This window comes from Heterocephalus glaber, unplaced genomic scaffold, assembly GCF_053883595.1.
Source record: "Heterocephalus glaber isolate CG9 unplaced genomic scaffold, H.glaber_assembly_v1.0 deba00001606, whole genome shotgun sequence".
Classification (NCBI taxonomy): Eukaryota; Metazoa; Chordata; class Mammalia; order Rodentia; family Bathyergidae; genus Heterocephalus; species Heterocephalus glaber.
Genome location: NW_028258377.1, coordinates 27,510,026 through 27,528,423, shown reverse-complemented (window position 1 = coordinate 27,528,423; position 18,398 = coordinate 27,510,026). Strand labels below are relative to the sequence as shown.

General features: G+C 35.9%; 1 protein-coding gene across 3 annotated transcripts in view; it reads right to left on the bottom strand.

Annotated features, from left to right (window-relative positions):
- Positions 1-18,398, bottom strand: part of Gabrb2 (gamma-aminobutyric acid type A receptor subunit beta2) — a 213,827-nt gene that overhangs the window by 126,597 nt on the left and 68,832 nt on the right. For all 3 annotated transcript variants that reach the window (XM_021240141.2, XM_087194870.1, XM_087194869.1), the window contains exon 5: positions 15,802-16,022. In XM_021240141.2, the coding sequence (XP_021095800.1) occupies positions 15,802-16,022 (221 nt within the window). The remainder of the gene's footprint in view (positions 1-15,801; positions 16,023-18,398) is intronic.

The following is an 18,398-nucleotide window of genomic DNA, read 5'->3' as shown; positions in this document are numbered from 1 at the left end:
CACACAGACAAAAACAGAATACTTGCATGCACACACACACACACACACTTTCTAGAATATACTCAGGATAATCTAAATAAAATAAAGACACACCTATGTTAGACAAAGTTTATGATAACTCTGCTTTGCAATCACTGACAAGCTATATCCAAGTTTTGTCACATAATAGTTGATTATCATGAATAAAAGAGAGCATCCCTTTAAACTCAGCCATGATAAATTGTCTGAGATATGTGTCCAAGAGCCTACGTCCCATTAGAAAATATTTTCTCATTACTCATTCTATGGTCAGAGGCTAATGTGGGTCTCACTTGAGTACAACCCTGTACCTTGATATCTCTGTACATCATCACAAATATTGCACTGATGGCAAATGCTAGGCAACATAGACAACATCATGGCAATGGAGATGTCCACAGAGTCAACTCATATTTGCATTACATCACAATATCGGGAACCAAAGTCATGAGAATTGATGATTTTTGACTTTGTTTTAAAAATGTCTTCTGTCATATGATATTACTTGAAGCATAATCTCATGTCTCATGTAGTTTTTTTCTCATAGATAAAGAAAAATGCCACATATTGTTTGCTAGATAGGACAATTACAGTTTTTACCTCATTAAAATACAATAATTTTTAATAATTGCATAATGATATCAATTTGACTTTAGGCTTCCCTTTATACTCCTTTTAATTTACCCCTATATGTAAATCTGTGGTGAGGTACTATTTTACATGAGTTGCCCTCATTTGAGAGCGAGTGACAACCCTGCAGAGACCACAGACTCCGTTACCTGAGAGTCAGGTAGATAGAATGGTAAAAGAGACAGTGCTGAGGCAAAGGGGCAATTACTCATTCATTCTTACATTAATTCAGCAAATGTATTTTAATTGACTCCTATGTGGCAGAGACTCTTCAAGATGCTAGAATATAATCCATGGGGAAGAAAGCAAAGTCTTTGCTCTCAAGGAGCTGAAGGAGCTGCTACCTAGTGGTGAGAGGTCAAGCAGAAGAGTAAAGAGGTAATCCACTTAAAGAACATGAGGTGTAATGATGCGAAAGAGAGAGATTAGGAAGCTCTGGAAAAATAGTATTACTTTGTCTTCCGGGGAGCACATGAATTTTTTCTGCCATGAGGACCACTGTGCATCTGTTGTTTCTATGAGGAACACTCATCCTCAGATCTTTGCCTTTCTGGCCTTCAACAATAACATCTGTAAACACATGTTTCCTCTGAAAGTCAGATTCCATGTCTCTTTCCCAGTCATTCTGTTAGATCAACCTGTTTAATTTTCTTCATCAAATTAATCACAACTTATAAGCCTAATTTTTAGTATTAAATATTTTCTTTGCTGCTGGTTTATACATTTTCCTCAGTGCTACAAGCATATAGAGTCAGACATTGTGTTTGACTTATTCACTCCTACATTTCTTACCCTTTTCCTATAATAACAAGAGATGCTGACTTGGGGATTTGTCTGGAGCAATTCTACATAATTTTTGGGATTAATCATTTCACAACCAAGTAGAAAGGTTTCACCTGGAGCGGGACAAATTCCTTAGCTTAACTCATCCCACTTACTGTTGTAAGAATGCCTTTGCTCATCTTGCCATCATAATCAACATAAGACTCTCATCACCATAAGATCCTCATGGCCTTAGGATTACTACCACCCTCAGAGACATCTGATACTCCCTATGACCCCAATAAATGGTGGTGAGCTCAAGGTGCCTTTGTCTTTGCTGCCCAGAGCAGCACTGATCAGGCCCAAAGCTCAGTTTTTTTCTCTAAGTCTAGTTTCCTCTCGTTATTCATTAATTTGCCTGGTGCTGTCCTGGCTCACAGGAGACCAGGACTCATTACAGGGGTTCTGGTAAAGTCCCCTTTCCCTGTTCCCTGCAGGGGTTGATTGGATGGATTGATGCATACATGAATTAAATTCAATGAGTCACTTGACTACAATAAGCCTATTTCTTTAAATATAATGTTACTAATAGGATTTCCACCTTCCTTTTAGAACACTATGTGGCAGAACAGTTACATTCAGCTGTTAGTTTTATAAAAATTCTGAGTAATTCTCTGTCCTTCCTACCAAAGTCAATACAGGTGTTATTATTCTGTATTAAAATCCATTAAAAGCCACATGCTGTGGTGCACATCTTTAATCCAAGAGCTTCAAGAGTTTGAGGCAGGAGGATCATAAGTCTGAGGTCAGCTGGAGTAACTTAGCAAGACTATGTCTCTAAAATTTAAAACAGCGCTGGGAATGTAACTGAGTGATAGAGTGCTTGCTTGCCTACCATGCATGAGGCCCTGCAAAATAACTTTAACTTGCAAAATAAATATATATATATATATATTTAACAATTAATTAAATTAAATAAATAAAACCATGAAAATAACATGAAGAACCCAGGGTTTGGAGTCAAGCAAACTTAGAATCCATAGTTTTACCATGAAGTTGTGCTACATTGAACATTATTGCTAAGCTTCAATATCCCCTTCTGTAAAAAGGAAGGGATTTATTATTTGCTTTTGACCACATTCTTGTAAGATAAATGGTATTATTTCCACTGTAGAGCTGTTAATTTCCAAAAAGTCAGGAAGACAGTAAAATCAAGCCCCATGTTTTTGAATGCAGAGTTTGGCACTTGTTCACTTATTGTACACTACTTCTCATCTCTGAGATGAGATGAGATGAGATATATATATATATAGAGAGAGAGAGATGAGATATCTGATATATATCTATATATATGAGATTATATGTGTGTGTATATGTATATATACATATACATACATATATATATATATATACATACATATATAGATAGATAGATAGATAGATAGATAGATAGATATCCTTCCCTATTAACCACCAAGTGTTTGAGTCCCGGAGATTGGATGCCTCATTTGTCTTGGTGTCTTCAAAACCTGACACAGAGCTAGTAAATAATAAAGATTTCCAAAAATCATTCCTCACTTACCATAATGGGCAACAGGAAAGCAGGTCAAGGTTAGGTGCCTATGGCGATGCCAATAATGGCAACTAATCTTTAAGAACAATTTAACATGTGGCAAGTCCTTACTGAATGCTTTACAAGCATTTTTCACTTAATTCTCCCAATAATCTACAAAGTAGGTACTATTAAACATTGTTTTACCAATAAGAGAGCCAAAGCTCGGAAAGTTGGCAAGCAGCTAGTTTGTAATAGAGGCCTTGAAACATGGCAGTCAATCTCAAACCCAGGTTCTCAACACTCTGAAATACTGCTACACCAATGGTTTTGTGTTCTTTGGCCTCATTATACAATGATGTAAAATGTGCAGATGCCGCTAGGACTCTCAAGCCAGAAGAATCTTTGTTCTTTATCCTGGTCTTTTCAATAGTTTCCCTTAGTTGTCAGCCTATTACAGCCGGTAAAATGTAAAGTTCTAATTATTTTCTCCATTATGGCTAGTGAGAACAATCCAACATGGAATTAGTATCTTCCTCTAAGGATTCATAGCTGTTTAGCATTTTCTTGCCTTTTATTTCATCCATAAGAGTGCAGATAATGAGCTGCTTCTGAGAAGTAAAATAACTTGAGCATTTCATAACATGGTGAATGTGAACCTATTACTCTGGTTTGCCTTCCAAAGAGAAAGCTTGCTGTATTCATAAAGAGGTAGAGATAAACTGGAAACCTTCCCCTGCTACTCATTTAGCAAAGAAAATTATTAAACATTTACCAGAGATTTTTAACAAAAATTTTTGGAGGTAATTAAAATAAGCTGGGCAATTTTCTATCATCTACTTTTTCTTCCTCATGAGAGAGAAATAAGGCTGAAATAAACATGATAACCACTTACACAACATACAGATTGTCTTCCTTGTACTTTGGGATCTTGCCCAGCAGTCTGGGAGACAAAGGTACTTTCTAACTGCTCAGTGCTCACATGCTTTCACCTTCCGGAGGAGCACTGATGCTAAGATCAGAGCTACAAGTTATTTGGGTATTTTTTTCCTGACTTACAAAGTAAAAATTAAATTCTTCAATCCAGAAAAATTACCCTATGGTCAGGGTAGCTATGTGGTCACATTGAGTGTTTCTGGAAGCCTTACAAGTCATTCTGAGAAGTTCCACATGGCCTTTTCTAGTTCAGTAGTTCTGCATCTTTGGCTAATTAAAAATAATCTAATGTTGCAGAGGTGGTCACTTTCCCTAGTCTGTAGCTCTCTTGACACCCCAAAATACGGGTGTATAATTTGAAATAAAACCGAATTCCCAAATTCCTATACCACAAATAATAGTGCATGTAGCTTTACCTTGAACTTGGGTGTTCAGTGTGAAACAAAAATGACCTGTAATATTGAAGGAATTGCATAAGGGAAAAATCCCTTCAAGTAAAAAGGATGAAAGGAGCAACCATATTGGTTACACATGATGCATGCACTGCATACATTTATTTATGAAGACAGGTATGAATCACCAAAAATAGCTCATAGGTCTCTATTGTGGAGTCTTGTTTAAAACTGGGAAAGCCAACTTCATTCTTTTCTAAATTGTGACTACAACTTCTCTCTAGGCAGGGTTATGAATGACTATTCAGATTTGCGTTCAGGGGCCTTGGGGATGGCTCTCCATTTTTTCCCTCCCATCAACATTTTTAGTACCTGGTTTCTCAAGAGTCTTGATGATCTATGTGGGAAGACAGTATATCCTTTCATATTGTTGGCCTGAGACCACGGGCTTTGAGTATAATTCTGAGGACTGAAGCTCATTAACAAGTTACTTACTCTTGCCCAAACCTCAATTTCCTCAACTATAAAATGGAGAGATCATAACTGTCAGCCTCACAGGAGTATTTAATGTAAATATGACAATTCAGTGTTTGAAATGTACAAATAACTCCATAAATTTTACTACTGCTACTACTATTATCTTACTTAAACAAGTGTACATTTCCATTTGCTCTGAATAGGTAATTCTCTAATTAAGTCTGTCATAAGTGAACTCATTATAAGACTAAGTCTGACTCTGTATTTTGTCTATTTCTAAGCAAGATGTTAGCAAAAGCAGCCAACAAAATTCACTAATTTTGTAATACTGGAGTGATAAATGTTTCTCCAAATGTGATTAGAGAAAACTTACTCTTTAAGGCTGAGAATAACCTGTGTTTTTTAAAGATTTGATATATGGAAGTCCCTTTGGTGATTATTTATATTTTAATGTAAGAAAAAGAAATATGTTTTGATATGATATGTAATGTTGATATATACGTATATCACATGTAAATCAATACAGATGTGTATATATATACAAATCACATGTAAATCTATACAGATTTTGTATATGTACCTATAAACAGTGATATATATACATTTGCATATGCACATACCCACAGTGACATACACATAACAGCAAGAGTTTTAAACATCCACTTTGAAATACTTTATTTAAAAGAAAGTAAAAGAAATAAAATAAAATTCAGGCCTGATGTTTTTCTCCATTTCCAGTATTTTGATGACTCAGAGGGCTCACACCTAGTGAAATCAGGAAGATGCAAGTTGCACTACTGAATGGGCTATGTATAACAATGCTGTAATGGATCTTTTCACAGCCTCACCAGTGGATTTCAATGCTTCTCCTCTTTGCCACATCAGTGACATTGGCTATTCATTCTTCAGGCCTGGAATACACATTCCCTACCTTTCCTAGGAGCACATCCAGCTTCTTCTCTGCTTGGAAGTCTGTGGATTATGATCACTATGGTCATTCCAGTTTTTATAGCAGTCCCCTTCACAACTCTGAAAACAGCCACAGCTAACTTGTCTTCTACTGAGATCAGGGGATATGTGGACAACTAGGAATGCATTTAGGTTGTAGAAGAGGAGACTCACTGGCCACTGTGACATGATGAATCAGCAATAGTTAGAAAAAAGGAAGGTTAGTAGACCTCTGTTTCCCCTTTACATGTTTTTCATTTAAAAAGCCAGAAACATGTTACAAAGAAGAGTCCTGGGTTATTTTTTGGGGATTGCTAAATGCATACAGACTCCATTTCTAAGGTGTGAAGGATGGTGTGTTTCGATCCTACTACTGTTGATTTGGATTTGAATAATGTCAATCAGGCAATGATGACTCTAAGTAACCAAATAACACTGTAAGAACTAATAGTATCAACAAAATCAAGAACAATCCCAGGACTGGAAGTTAGGACTTTGCTTTTTGGGGGTTTTTTTGGTTATTTTGGTACCGGGGATCGAACTCAGGACCACAGGACTTTGGTTTTTTCATGAATTTCTATAGGATGTTAGTTACAGCTGCTCTCTGCTATAAATCTCCCTTTTAAAAGAAGAAGTGAAATTGAAGATGTCAGAAATTGCCTCTAACATGCATTTATTTTTATCTAAATAATTTTATCTTATAGTGAATAATGACATAGTTTTATCTTATAGTGAATAATGACAGGAAAGAAATATCTTTTAAAAGTTAATTGCTGCTCTTGAAAAAGGATGCATTCTATTATACTGCACTGTATGCCTCTTTTCCCATACAGGTGGAAGTAGGAGGTAATCTTTTTTTTTTTTTCCTCCTTTGAAGACTGGGAAAATCTAGAGAATAGTTTCTCACATTCTACCCAGGGGGGCAGATAATCTTAATAAAATCTTTTTTGTTCTGTTTGACAAAATAAACTTAGTCAGTATCACTATGAAAATAAATTAAACCAATTAGGAAACCCAAGTTAAAATTTGATATATTAATGTTTAATAGACTGCACTGCAGCGTGGAATTTGCTACTGAGTTATCCTGTAGTAAAACTTTAGAGAAAGAAGATACAATTAATAAAACCCTGCCCGTCTAAAATCATTATAGGCTAACATTATCCTTTGCCATTTTTCCAATGACAGAACATACATAGCAGAAGGTAGTTGAATTGCTTTCTCCTTCCTGCTGAATCTTCCCTTAAAAATGTGAACCTTTAATTACAAGTGACAAGTTTTTGTCTAATGTTACATATGGGAGGTATACAGACATATGAAGTCAGGGCCTTCCTTATCACACAAAAAAAGACAAAGAGCTATTTTGAGATGGGGCAACTACAATCGACAATAAGAAAGCAGTTTCCTTCCAGAAGAATTGTCCCAGTAAAATCAGCATCAGTACATCTTCTCAGCCATTTCTTTAACCATTGAGACTGCAAATTACAACACAACACTAACATTATGAATTGTTTACAAGTAGCTTTGCCTGCTTCTCATTAAAATGCTAAGTATATTTTTAGCAATAGTTCTGCATTTACTGCTACAAGCATAATCTTCACCTTATGTCAAAACTATAAGCCAAGGTCAATGTAATAAAATATGGGAATAGTGAATAAAATATATCCTAAATATGTTCTACAATAAAGAGTGAAGTTGAGAAGTGTTTTATTGACATGACTACTAGGTTTGTCATACATTCAATGTTAAAAGAATATGATTACAAAAATACTATATCCAATACTTTTTATTTTTTGGGTACTTGGGATTGAACTCGGGACCTTGTGATTGTGGGGCAGGCGTCAGAACCACTGAACTAAATCCCCAGCCTCCAATACTTTTATAGAAATGCTACATACATGCATTTTTAGAAGAAAAATATATAAAAGAGTATAAAACAAAACTCAGGTAATCGTTACCCCTGGCTGGTAAGGTTGACGGTGATTTTATTTTCATAATAAAGCTTTCATAACAATTATATTTTCTAAATAATCAAGTCAAAAAATATGTATCATTGCATATAATTGGATGCATGTTTCATTATGCCTACCGAACAACTTTTAACGTGATAAAGTAGGATGTAGTCTATTAATGACTTGGCAAAATAATAAGCTGATTGTGATATAAATTAAAAGCTTTCATAAAAGTGTACACTGTTATGATTATGCAAAGATGCCATTAATTGATGACTCAGGTTGACTGCTTTTTTCATACCTGAATGTAATGATACTGTTTTTTTCAGAGCTAAATCCCGTATGAAATACTATATTAAATATTTTTGTATGCATAATGAATTGGTAACTATAAAAGAAAACACACCAAGTAACAGCAAAATCACAGGGGCTTTGGGGAGAAAGAATAAACATTTAGAAATCATCTAAATAAGTGAATACATGAATCACTAATTTAAGACTAGAATGCTTGGTCTTCTGATTCCCTGTCCATTATAATTATTCATTAGTTTTTGAAATTTAATAAAAACATGGTGGCATACACCTGTAATCTCAACACTAGGGAGGCTGAGGCAGGAGGATTACCATGAGTTTGAGGCCAGCCAGGGCTACATAGTGAGTTCAGGGCCAGCCTGAACCATATAGTGAGACCCTTTCTCAAAAAAAAAAAAAAAAAATGAACAAATAAACAAACACGTTGTTTTAAGTAAATAACAATCTGAATTACGCATGTGTGACACTATTTATGATGGTCATGTCAACATCATACTAAACCTGATTTCTGCCTCTGTGCTCATGGAAAGTAATACTGTAATTTTTATGTCATTCTTTCTTGAAATAGTCTGAAATCATCTGATTGGGTCCACATAATTTGTAAACAGAATCCCATTCAATTTGTTTGAAATCCTTGCCCTATAAATTTCTAGGAACTCTTGTGTCTAATCAATTGAAAACTCTTTCATTTCTACTTCTATAGCTGAGTTACTTCCACAAAAGTATTTTTTCTTATATGTGGCTATATCTCTTGATAGAAATCTCTAAAAAGTATAGTAAGACACCAAAAGCATTTGTTCTTATTATCAGGCCTGGATAACTGAGCTACCTACTATAGCCAAGAGAGAAGGAGGTGCCACGGGGTGTGCGTCCTTCCAATCCATGCAGTGAACTTTATCACCTCTGTAATAGTAGTGGGAGGTGGGGTTGCACGGGAGGTGACTAGATCTTGGCGGCAGAGATCTCCTGAATGGGATTAGCGACCTTGCCAGCGACTCTCCAGAATACTGCCTCTCATTTTTACTAGGTGAAAATGAATTGATCCTCATCAGACACAGTCTACTGACACCTTCCTCTTGGCCTTCTTAGCCTCCGGAACTGTGAGAAATGCATTTCTGTAGTTGATCACATGCATCCAGTACTATATAGAATTTTGTTATAGCAGCCATAATAGAATAAGACAACAAGGGTCTATATTTGAGGATTTCATCAGTCTTCAACCATGCATTATAATTTGAAGTATGAAAAAGCATTATTATAGCTTGCTTATTCTTATGACTCATTAAATGAAACTCTGAAAGTAGAAGAGTGATAAGACATAATGAAAAGACAAGGAATGACTTGGTTTTTGAGGAACCAGACAACACCTGTGTAAATGAAAGTATCTGGGGCCACAGGGCAGCATTTAAAGGTAGTCACAACTGTGGGAAATGGTAGAATTCAGCTGTCTAGTTGTAAGAATTGATCACCGGAAGTTTGTTAACTGAGAAAATTAAGTCGTTTCTGGGAAATTCCACAAGTCTGTTTGTTAAAAGAATGCCAGAAAACTTTAAGAGACCTTGTAAAAGTCTCACGGGACAAAAACAGGTTTTTCTAGTTTTCTTATTTACCATTTCCCGGGATCAGAGGACCTCGACCCAGTGACTCTACGGGTGATGAGAGAGATACAACTCACTACGCACATCTGTGATGTTTGTGGTGGGCCGCTGGGCTTGATTTTGGCTGAAATCAGCCTGCTCTCCTGATACTATCTGATAAGAAGAGGGCTTTGGTGTGCTCTTCGATGTACGGGATTGGCGAACGGAAACGGGGGACTTGTGAACTCTCCTGCAGCTTTTATGAGTCACTTAAAGTCATTTGTCACCAGAGGTTAAAATCAGAAAGACGATAGCCAGAATGACTAAGCTGCTTTCCTACATGTATAAAAGCCTTGCTTCTTTCTTTTGTGATTGTCGAATAGTGCCAGAGGAATTAAACTTCTGTTCGTCCCCCAGGCTGTCTCCTTTTCTTTCTTTAAAAGTCGGTGCTTTCCGGGGTCTCAGGTCTCCCTCTAGAGAGACCACCAACACACAACCACTGGGGCTGAGGCTGGACATCCACATCTCTTGTCCTGACCTCCAGTTGCCATATGCAATGGCAGGAGACAACTAGCTCCACTCTGCATGTATGTCCTCAACTCTGACAATCCTTTGAATTTTCTGTACTAGTTTCCATTTCATTCCAACCCTATATCCCTAGACTTTCTTGGTTCTCTCTAATCCACTCACTCACGCTCAGGAGTCTTGTTTTAGACAAAGTACCTAGTGTTTTACTTCACAGAATAAGGAACAAATAATAGATAAAACTACCTCACGAATCCAGGCATGCACTTATTAGTATTAAATAACATTGATCACTTACTGCCACCTATTAATATGCTACTCCAAATATATAAATTCAAAAGCAAACAAACAAACAAAACAAAAACATATTGGCCGGGGATTTAGCTCAGTGGTTTTGACGCCTTCCTTGTAAGCACAAGAGCCTCAGTTTGATCCCCGGTACCAAAAAAAAAAAAAAAAACCAACAAAAAAACCCCAAATATATAAATTCATTTCCTAGTCTGATGTTTAATTATATGTCATTTTACTTTCAGTAATCATTGATTCAGAGATGACTGGGTTATAACAAAATACAAATCATTTAATCCACCCCTGGAGAATATGATGAAGGTTCCAAAGGAAGTGACAAGTTCCAAATTGAAACCCAAATTCCAGTGCCGTTATTCTTTGTTAAAGAAATTGGTTGCATCACCAAGTTGTATCCATTTTCTTATCTTCACAGCATGAGAACTCTGTTCCCTGAGCATTTAAAATGCTTATCAAGTTAAAGAATACAATAAGTGAGAGTAAGCTGGAATGCTGTGCTTTTGGAAATAAGAAAACAGATCCAATCAGGATGATAACTGTCAGAACTTTGACTGTACGTGGCAAGGCCTATAATATTCTCCACATTTCTAAAACTCCAACTCTGAGCTCCTCTGAACTCTTCAAAGTCACTGTTCCTTAATACAAGCTTGCCGCTGAGCAGCTAGTGTGTTACACTGAAGATTCTGGCTAACCCACAGCAATCTATCACCATGAGCAGACCCAGAACTCATGTACAATCAGAAACAATGGGTATGCTCTTGGAGAAAGAAAATTTTGTAAAGAATTAGGAAGACATTAGCAAAAGGGCACTGGCTTTGCTTCTCTGGATTATGGCTTAGCCTGGGAGTCTGTGGCCGTGGGTGCCAGCTCTTATGCCATACATCCTCTGCAATGTGACACCTCCATCCTCAGACACAACCACTCAAAGCAGACGTGTGTAAAGATGATTCTCCACGTCAGAGACATTAAAAGTACCATGCTGTGGCTACAGACATCTAAAATCTTGAGTTATATTTCCTAGGGAACCGAATCAGAAGTTTGTAGGCTTCTGAAACATAACATTTTTTTCTTTTCCACGTCTTATAATGACATTTTCAAACATGCAGACAAGTTGAAAAAAATAACACAAGAGCCCCTCCATACTCACCATCAAATTCAACAAGAATTAATATTTTGTCATCGTGTCTTCTCTATCTTTATTGTGTTTTAATATTTGAAAATTTCATCGACAAAGCTTGATGAAAGAAACTTGCTCAGATCCTGCGAGTGGCTGTCTCTCCCTCCTCTTTCCCCATCCATTTTTGTGAGGCTCGGTGGGGTAGTGAGATACGAGGTGACAGCCTCAGCTTCTGCTCTGAACTCAGAAAACATCAATTGCAAAGGCTTCATCCTACCCAATTTCTTGGCCACACTGTCTTGATATTTGAAGATTTTCTTGTCCCAGCCTTTCACATCTCTGCTGGATGATTGCCTTTCAATCTGGATTACACAGACTAATGAACTTTGGCACTACTGAGTTCTTTCCAATGCCCTAGTGTGTGTGCTAGGAGCCTGCACAAGAAAAGTCATTTTTTAGCAAACTGGAACTGATGTGAACCACAGGACCTAAGGCTGCATCTTCCATGGCAGTCTCACCTGGTGGTATTAATGCTTTATTTTATCATTGAAGAAGAAAGTCTATATCTTGAGATTTAATGAAAACTGTTTCCATCTAGCCTTTCTTATCTCCTTTCTTCCTAGGTTCTCTTAGGTGGGTCCTACTATTTTTTATTCCCATCTTTCCAGGGCCTTAAGAACAATACAGAACAATGAAGAGTAACATCTCTGCATTCACGTGGCTATGACTTCCTGAACATGGATAGTATCAAATATCACAAAGACTGTATTTTTTTCTTCTTACACAAACATAGCTATGATAAAGTTTTACTAATAAATTCCGGGATAGTAAGAGATTAATGACAACAATAATAAATAGAAAAATTGTAACAATGTAATTAAGGTGATGTGGTCTTTTTCAAAATATTATACTGTATCTGCCCTTCTGAAGATGACATGAGATGACAGAGAGTCTACATATGAGATGAAGTGAGGTGAGTGACATAGGCATTGTGACATCACATCACATTATTCTAATATTGACTTTTTGATGATAGACCAAAGGACCATCTGCCTTGGGTTCTTCTAGATCAATCATCCAGCCATGATGATGTCAATGGATGGAAGTCAGGTGGAGATGTCAGTGGTTTGTGATCCTTGATCGTTGAAGATTTTTTTTTTTTTGCTAAACCTTTTGGGAAAACTTATCATATAAAAAGTTGATGTCTCTGTCTTCCTTTTCCCCTGCAGATGACTCAACAAGTTCTTCCAAATCCTTATTTGCTAACATTTCTTGATGGCCTGCAAAATGTCATTCCATGTTTTCACCAAACATGTTGAAAATGATTTCTCAACTATTTTGCCTTGTCCTGTGAATGATTTTCCTAACTTCTCCATTGGTCCCTGGGGAACCTTTAAAATAATTTAAGATTTCATCCCCTCAATTATTCCAGAGGGCCTTTTATAGTTTCTGGTTTTAATTCATCCATTGTAGCTTTGATTAAAATTATTTTATCAGGAATAGCAACTTATTTCCGTTACCACATTATGTCCAGATTAAGGTCTGCATCTGGTGATGATTAAATGCAATTAACATCAGGTGAGCACATATGGCCTTGACAAATGGAGAAATGCTCTAGTCAAGGGACTGAAGCAATGAGCTTTTATTTTGAGGTGAAAATACACATTGGCCATTTTTATTTTTATACTAAATAGATTTAGAATAGCCAGGCACACTGTCTGTTATTATAGATCTTCACACTTCAACCCTTTCTTTTCCAAGAATATTCATTCTTAATTCTGAGAGGAAATATTAATGGAACCATTCTATTCAAGATTGCTGTTACCTACACTTTCTGATTATGCCTTCAGAACACAGATAATTTACTTTTGAAGAGCAAATTTATTCTTCATTCTGGATATGACTCCTGACTTTATCTTGTACCATGAAATGTTGTCACACAGAACCAGGGCTAATCTGTTCTATGTTTTAGGCCCTGACACCTCATTTATGCTTTTTGAATGTGGGTTCTATTGGTCATCAGATTAATTGCACTTGAAGACTTGTGTCAGAGGATATCCTTTCTCCTTAACCAACTTCTTCAACTCTGCCAGAAATATGGCAGCAGCTTCTTCAGAAGTAGCCACAGCCTCTCTAATAGTTTCTTTGTACTTGTTCAGTTCAAACTTATTCCTAAATCTGTGTAACCATCCCTTCGTTGAAGCAAATGGCTTGGTGTTATCTGTCACAGGGGTCACCTTGCCAATGTCTTCAATGGGCTCAATTTTTTTTAACATAACATAATGCAGTCAGTCAGACATGATTTCTATTCTTGTCTTCTACCCACCACTTTTAATAGTACATGCTTGCAGTACCTAAGGGTACATTTATTGTGGGGAGTTGGTACATGTACATGACACATCTTTATTCTTTTTATATCCTCTATGCTTCCTCCTTCCCTCATCCTCTATTTCTTGGTCTCTTTCCCTTTTGCAAAAGATCCATCTCCCTGTTTCTTTTTATCAAGCTTTTATTCTTTTTATTTATATTTGAGTCTCTCATATAAAAGAAACCATGCAATATTTGTTTGTGTGTTTGACTTATTTTACTTAACATTATGATTTCAAGGTGCCATCCATTTTCTTACATATGACTCCAATGTATCCTTCTTTAAAGTATAATAGTACCCCATTGTGTACAAATATCACATTTTCTTTATTCCTTTATCTATTCATCTGTTGATGGTTCTGTAGGCCCCTTCCAAATTTTAGTTATTATGAATTGTGCTACTATAAACATGAGTGTGTATCTCTCATCTACTATGATGCCTTTAGCTCAGGAAGATACCCAATCTACCCCCAATTTGATGCCTTTTCTGTGTTAATGGAGCACTTTTCACATATTATGGGTATAAATTTTGCACTTTGAGATGTGACAGTAATAGTAACACTAATTTCTTTGTCCTTCACAATTTCACAGTTAAAAGTTTCATTCTTACTATAGATCTCAGCAATCTTAATATATGATGTTTTCTCTTTCCTTATTAAGTCAAGAACACTCACCTATTCACTTAAAGTAAAAACACTGCAGCTTCTCTGTGGCATATCTGAATTGCCAGTATCACAACTTTGTACTCTGGGGTCATCATTAAGAAAATAAGCATTAGATTACATAAATGCAAGTACTGTCTACTACATCAGCCTACCCAAAACCCAATAGGGCTACTAAACACTAGTGTTTGAGTAGTGTAAACTGCGTGGATGATACACTGAGTAAAGGGGTGATTCATATCCCAGACAAAACAGGATAAGACAGCAGCTAAGATTTAATCATGCTACTCAGGATATTGCACAATTTAAAACCTGTAGTTTATTTCTAGAATTTTCCATTTAATATTTTTAGACCACAGTTAACCTGGGTAACTGAAAGTGAAGAAAATGAAACTGCAGATGGTGAAGCGGGGGGTTGCATACTAATTTATGCAAGGAACTTAGTTCAGTGTTTAATCCGTAACAACTGTTCTGTTAATGAATAATAATATTGTTATTGTCATTATTATCATAAGGTAACCATATGTTTATGTAAAACAGAATATATCAGAGGCAATTATGAGTGTCAAAATTGCTTCTGTAATGCAGAGATATTCTCTATACTGAAATATTTTCAGAATGAAATATGTATCTGTTCTTCAATTTTTTTCCCAGAAATCATCTATTGCTTTTAGTAAAAAATAAGAAAAAAATTGTCTTATTTTACAAATTATCATCACCCCAAAACCAACGCAGCGTAATTTTTTATTGACATAGATATATTTTTAAGATTTAAATTCTGTGTTGATAAACATGAGATAACTACTTTATGTATCCGCAAGTCAGATTGCTCGTGGGAGGGTGAGAGGGCACAATCAGCTTTCCTGTCATCAGAGAACTATGACCCACTTCAATCAGCTCAGGAGCAGTTTATAAACAGCATCGGCCACTTTTGAACAATTATCTGACATTTGTAATTTTTTTCCATTTTACAGAAACCCCATTTCTCAGCTATTTTCATATTGTTTATCTGTATTCCTTGAAGAAAGCAGCTTTTAGGGTCAGCAGCTGATACTGGAAGATAATTCGGAAAACACTGAGTATTAGCTGATGTTAGGTCCAGTTGTAAACATGCTATCCTAAGCTCCAGGATATCTGCAGGATAGGAGGCTTAACTCTTTATCAGCAAAATTGCAGGAGGAATAAAGGAAAGCACAAAATATTCCCTTCCAATAGAAAGCAGAAACTGTTTTGTTCAGAAAAAGTTAAATTTCAAAATGAGCACTACAGACCTGAGGCCATAAAGGACCGTGCCATCTGGGTGCAGGCGGATCATGCGGTTTTTGACAGTCACTCCGTGCACAAATGACTTCTTATCATTCAGGAAGTAGGTATCTGGCACCCAGAGCTGGTCTGCCACTCTGTTGTCCAAAGTCAAGTTTAAAGGTATTACATTATAGGATAGCCTCTTATCTCTCCAGGCTTGTTGAAAGTACATTGTCAAGGTATAATCCTGTGAATGTGAAAAGAAACATGGTTACTTTGTGCTATAACAGGCTTGAAGGATAGACAAACACCTTAGCATTAATAATCTTATATATATAAGATTATTATAATATATAATATATATATCACTACACACTATAAACATATACCATTTATATAGAGTATAAATATATGGTATTTATATATATTAAACCTACTGTTATTAAGCATTCTTTGTGTGCATACATGTACCATGGTAGGCACTATGAATACAGAAAATATATCCACATGAAGTTTATTATATGTTTCCCAGGAAGAACAGTATTAAGAATTAAACCATAAATAATTTGTGTTTTCAAAGCAGAATGTACAGGATTATTTTAGATGGGATATAAATGCCACTTTAAAATAGTTATATAATCATTTTCATGTTTTCTAAAAAAAAGTAACTAGCACCTCAATCCTAAGACTTTATACATCATTCAACAAGTGTTTAATTTATATCTAGTATGTGATGGGCACCATTTTGGAGTTGAATAAAGATGGTAAAGAAGACAGATTAAATGCTCTTAGGAAATGTATTAACATCTCATGGAAACACGAGCAGAACAGCATCCAATAATGCCATATTTTACAAGTGAAGTAAAACAGGGTACAAAGTATTTAGCTGGAACTGTAAAGAAAATTCTCTAAAGAGTTCACATTGTGCTGTCATCAGATGAGGCACCCACACCACTGGCTCTTGGGAGAACGCCCCAAGCTCAGGAGAGTCTGTGAAGGGCCTGCAGCATCCTTGGGTTAATGCACCTGGAGAACAGGAAAGAGTCACTCACGGGGCCTCCACACAGGGACAGTGCCACTGGAGCAGTCCAGAAAATCAGCCCCAGGAAATTTACATTTTAGTGGAGGATGTAGAGTTAAAATAATTTGTTACAAAGTGGTCAATTCATTATCCTAGTATTTGCAAGAGCTTGTAGATGAGAATCCTAATCAGTTTAATCCAGGTGGGTTTCCCAGGGAATGTGACACTTCCTCGTTATCTAAACAATATTACCACAGCCAACACGTCATGGGAAGTTTAATCCCAGAATTATGGATCGGCATGTGGTAGTCAAAAAGGAGCCGTGGTGTTGGAATTGGAACTCTATTTCTCCACTCTGTTTCTACACTGTGTATTTGCAAGACTCTTCTGCTGCAGTTTGAATAACTATAAATGGTACTTTTAATAGAGACCTGATCTAATCAGAAAATTATGGGAAATAAACATACAACTCAAATGAAATTTGCAAACTACGAGTATAATACATTGTGAATAAAACATTTAAATATTTATTGTAACATTTTATCCATTAGAGGCCTATGGGTACAAAGTAATTGTTCTCACCTTCATTTGAATGACTATGTACCAAAGAGTCATTTGAAAAAGATAATTAAAATTTTATTTTAAAGTTAATTCACAATGCCCTACTTGTGGTTTTAAAAATAATACTCATGTGTTAATCATCTATGCCATGTGAGAGGACCAGCACAGTGCCCAGGGCACAAATAATGAATGAAACAATGAATGTCACAATGTCTATTGGATTTCTGTGCATAACTGGATAATTTCGCATATGAAACATGCACTTTTAATCTCCATGAAGTGTTGAGTTTTCCCAACCTTGGCTGATATTTACACAGCCTAATTTCATTATGTCATTTTAAAAGAATGACTTTTAAGACATTATATGCTATAACATTGAATAGCTTTCATAAGAAAAATAAAATCACCTGCAAAAAAATTGAAGTATTTTTCATGGTTTTGCAAATCCATGCATTTTGATCTCATTCAGAAGCCCAAATGACTTTCTACGTTCACAAATAAACTTCTAACAAAAGATATATTATTATGCTAAAGGCATATCAAATAATTGTAAGTAGAATTCACTACAATACTTCACTTTAGCCAGTGCTTGGAACTTTTCTGTATCATTCTGCTTTAGTAAAGAATTAGGTGAGTGGTCCTTAGGAGAGTATATTGATTTATAACGAAAACAAATAACCTTGAAGATTCATGAATTATTTAAACAGAAAACAGAAGAAATACTGAATAAGTATTTTTTGAATTTGTCCATGTTTTGCATATGTCTGTTGTGATTGAGAGAATACGTTTAGTTATTTCCATTTCTTGGAGATAAAATGAAAAATTTGATTATTATCCCTGTTAGAAAACGGAGCTGCTTATACTTCCTTGATAATAAGTCTTGAGATTTAGAAGAGACAGTACAGCTTGGCAGTTCTGGAGTCCATCACTCAGCTGAGATGTGTTTAGACACATGAAATTATATTCTTTTTTGGGATAAATAAGTGGTAATGTGAGATTCTGTGTTACATGCTAATTCCTGTTATTTATCAGCAAGGCACT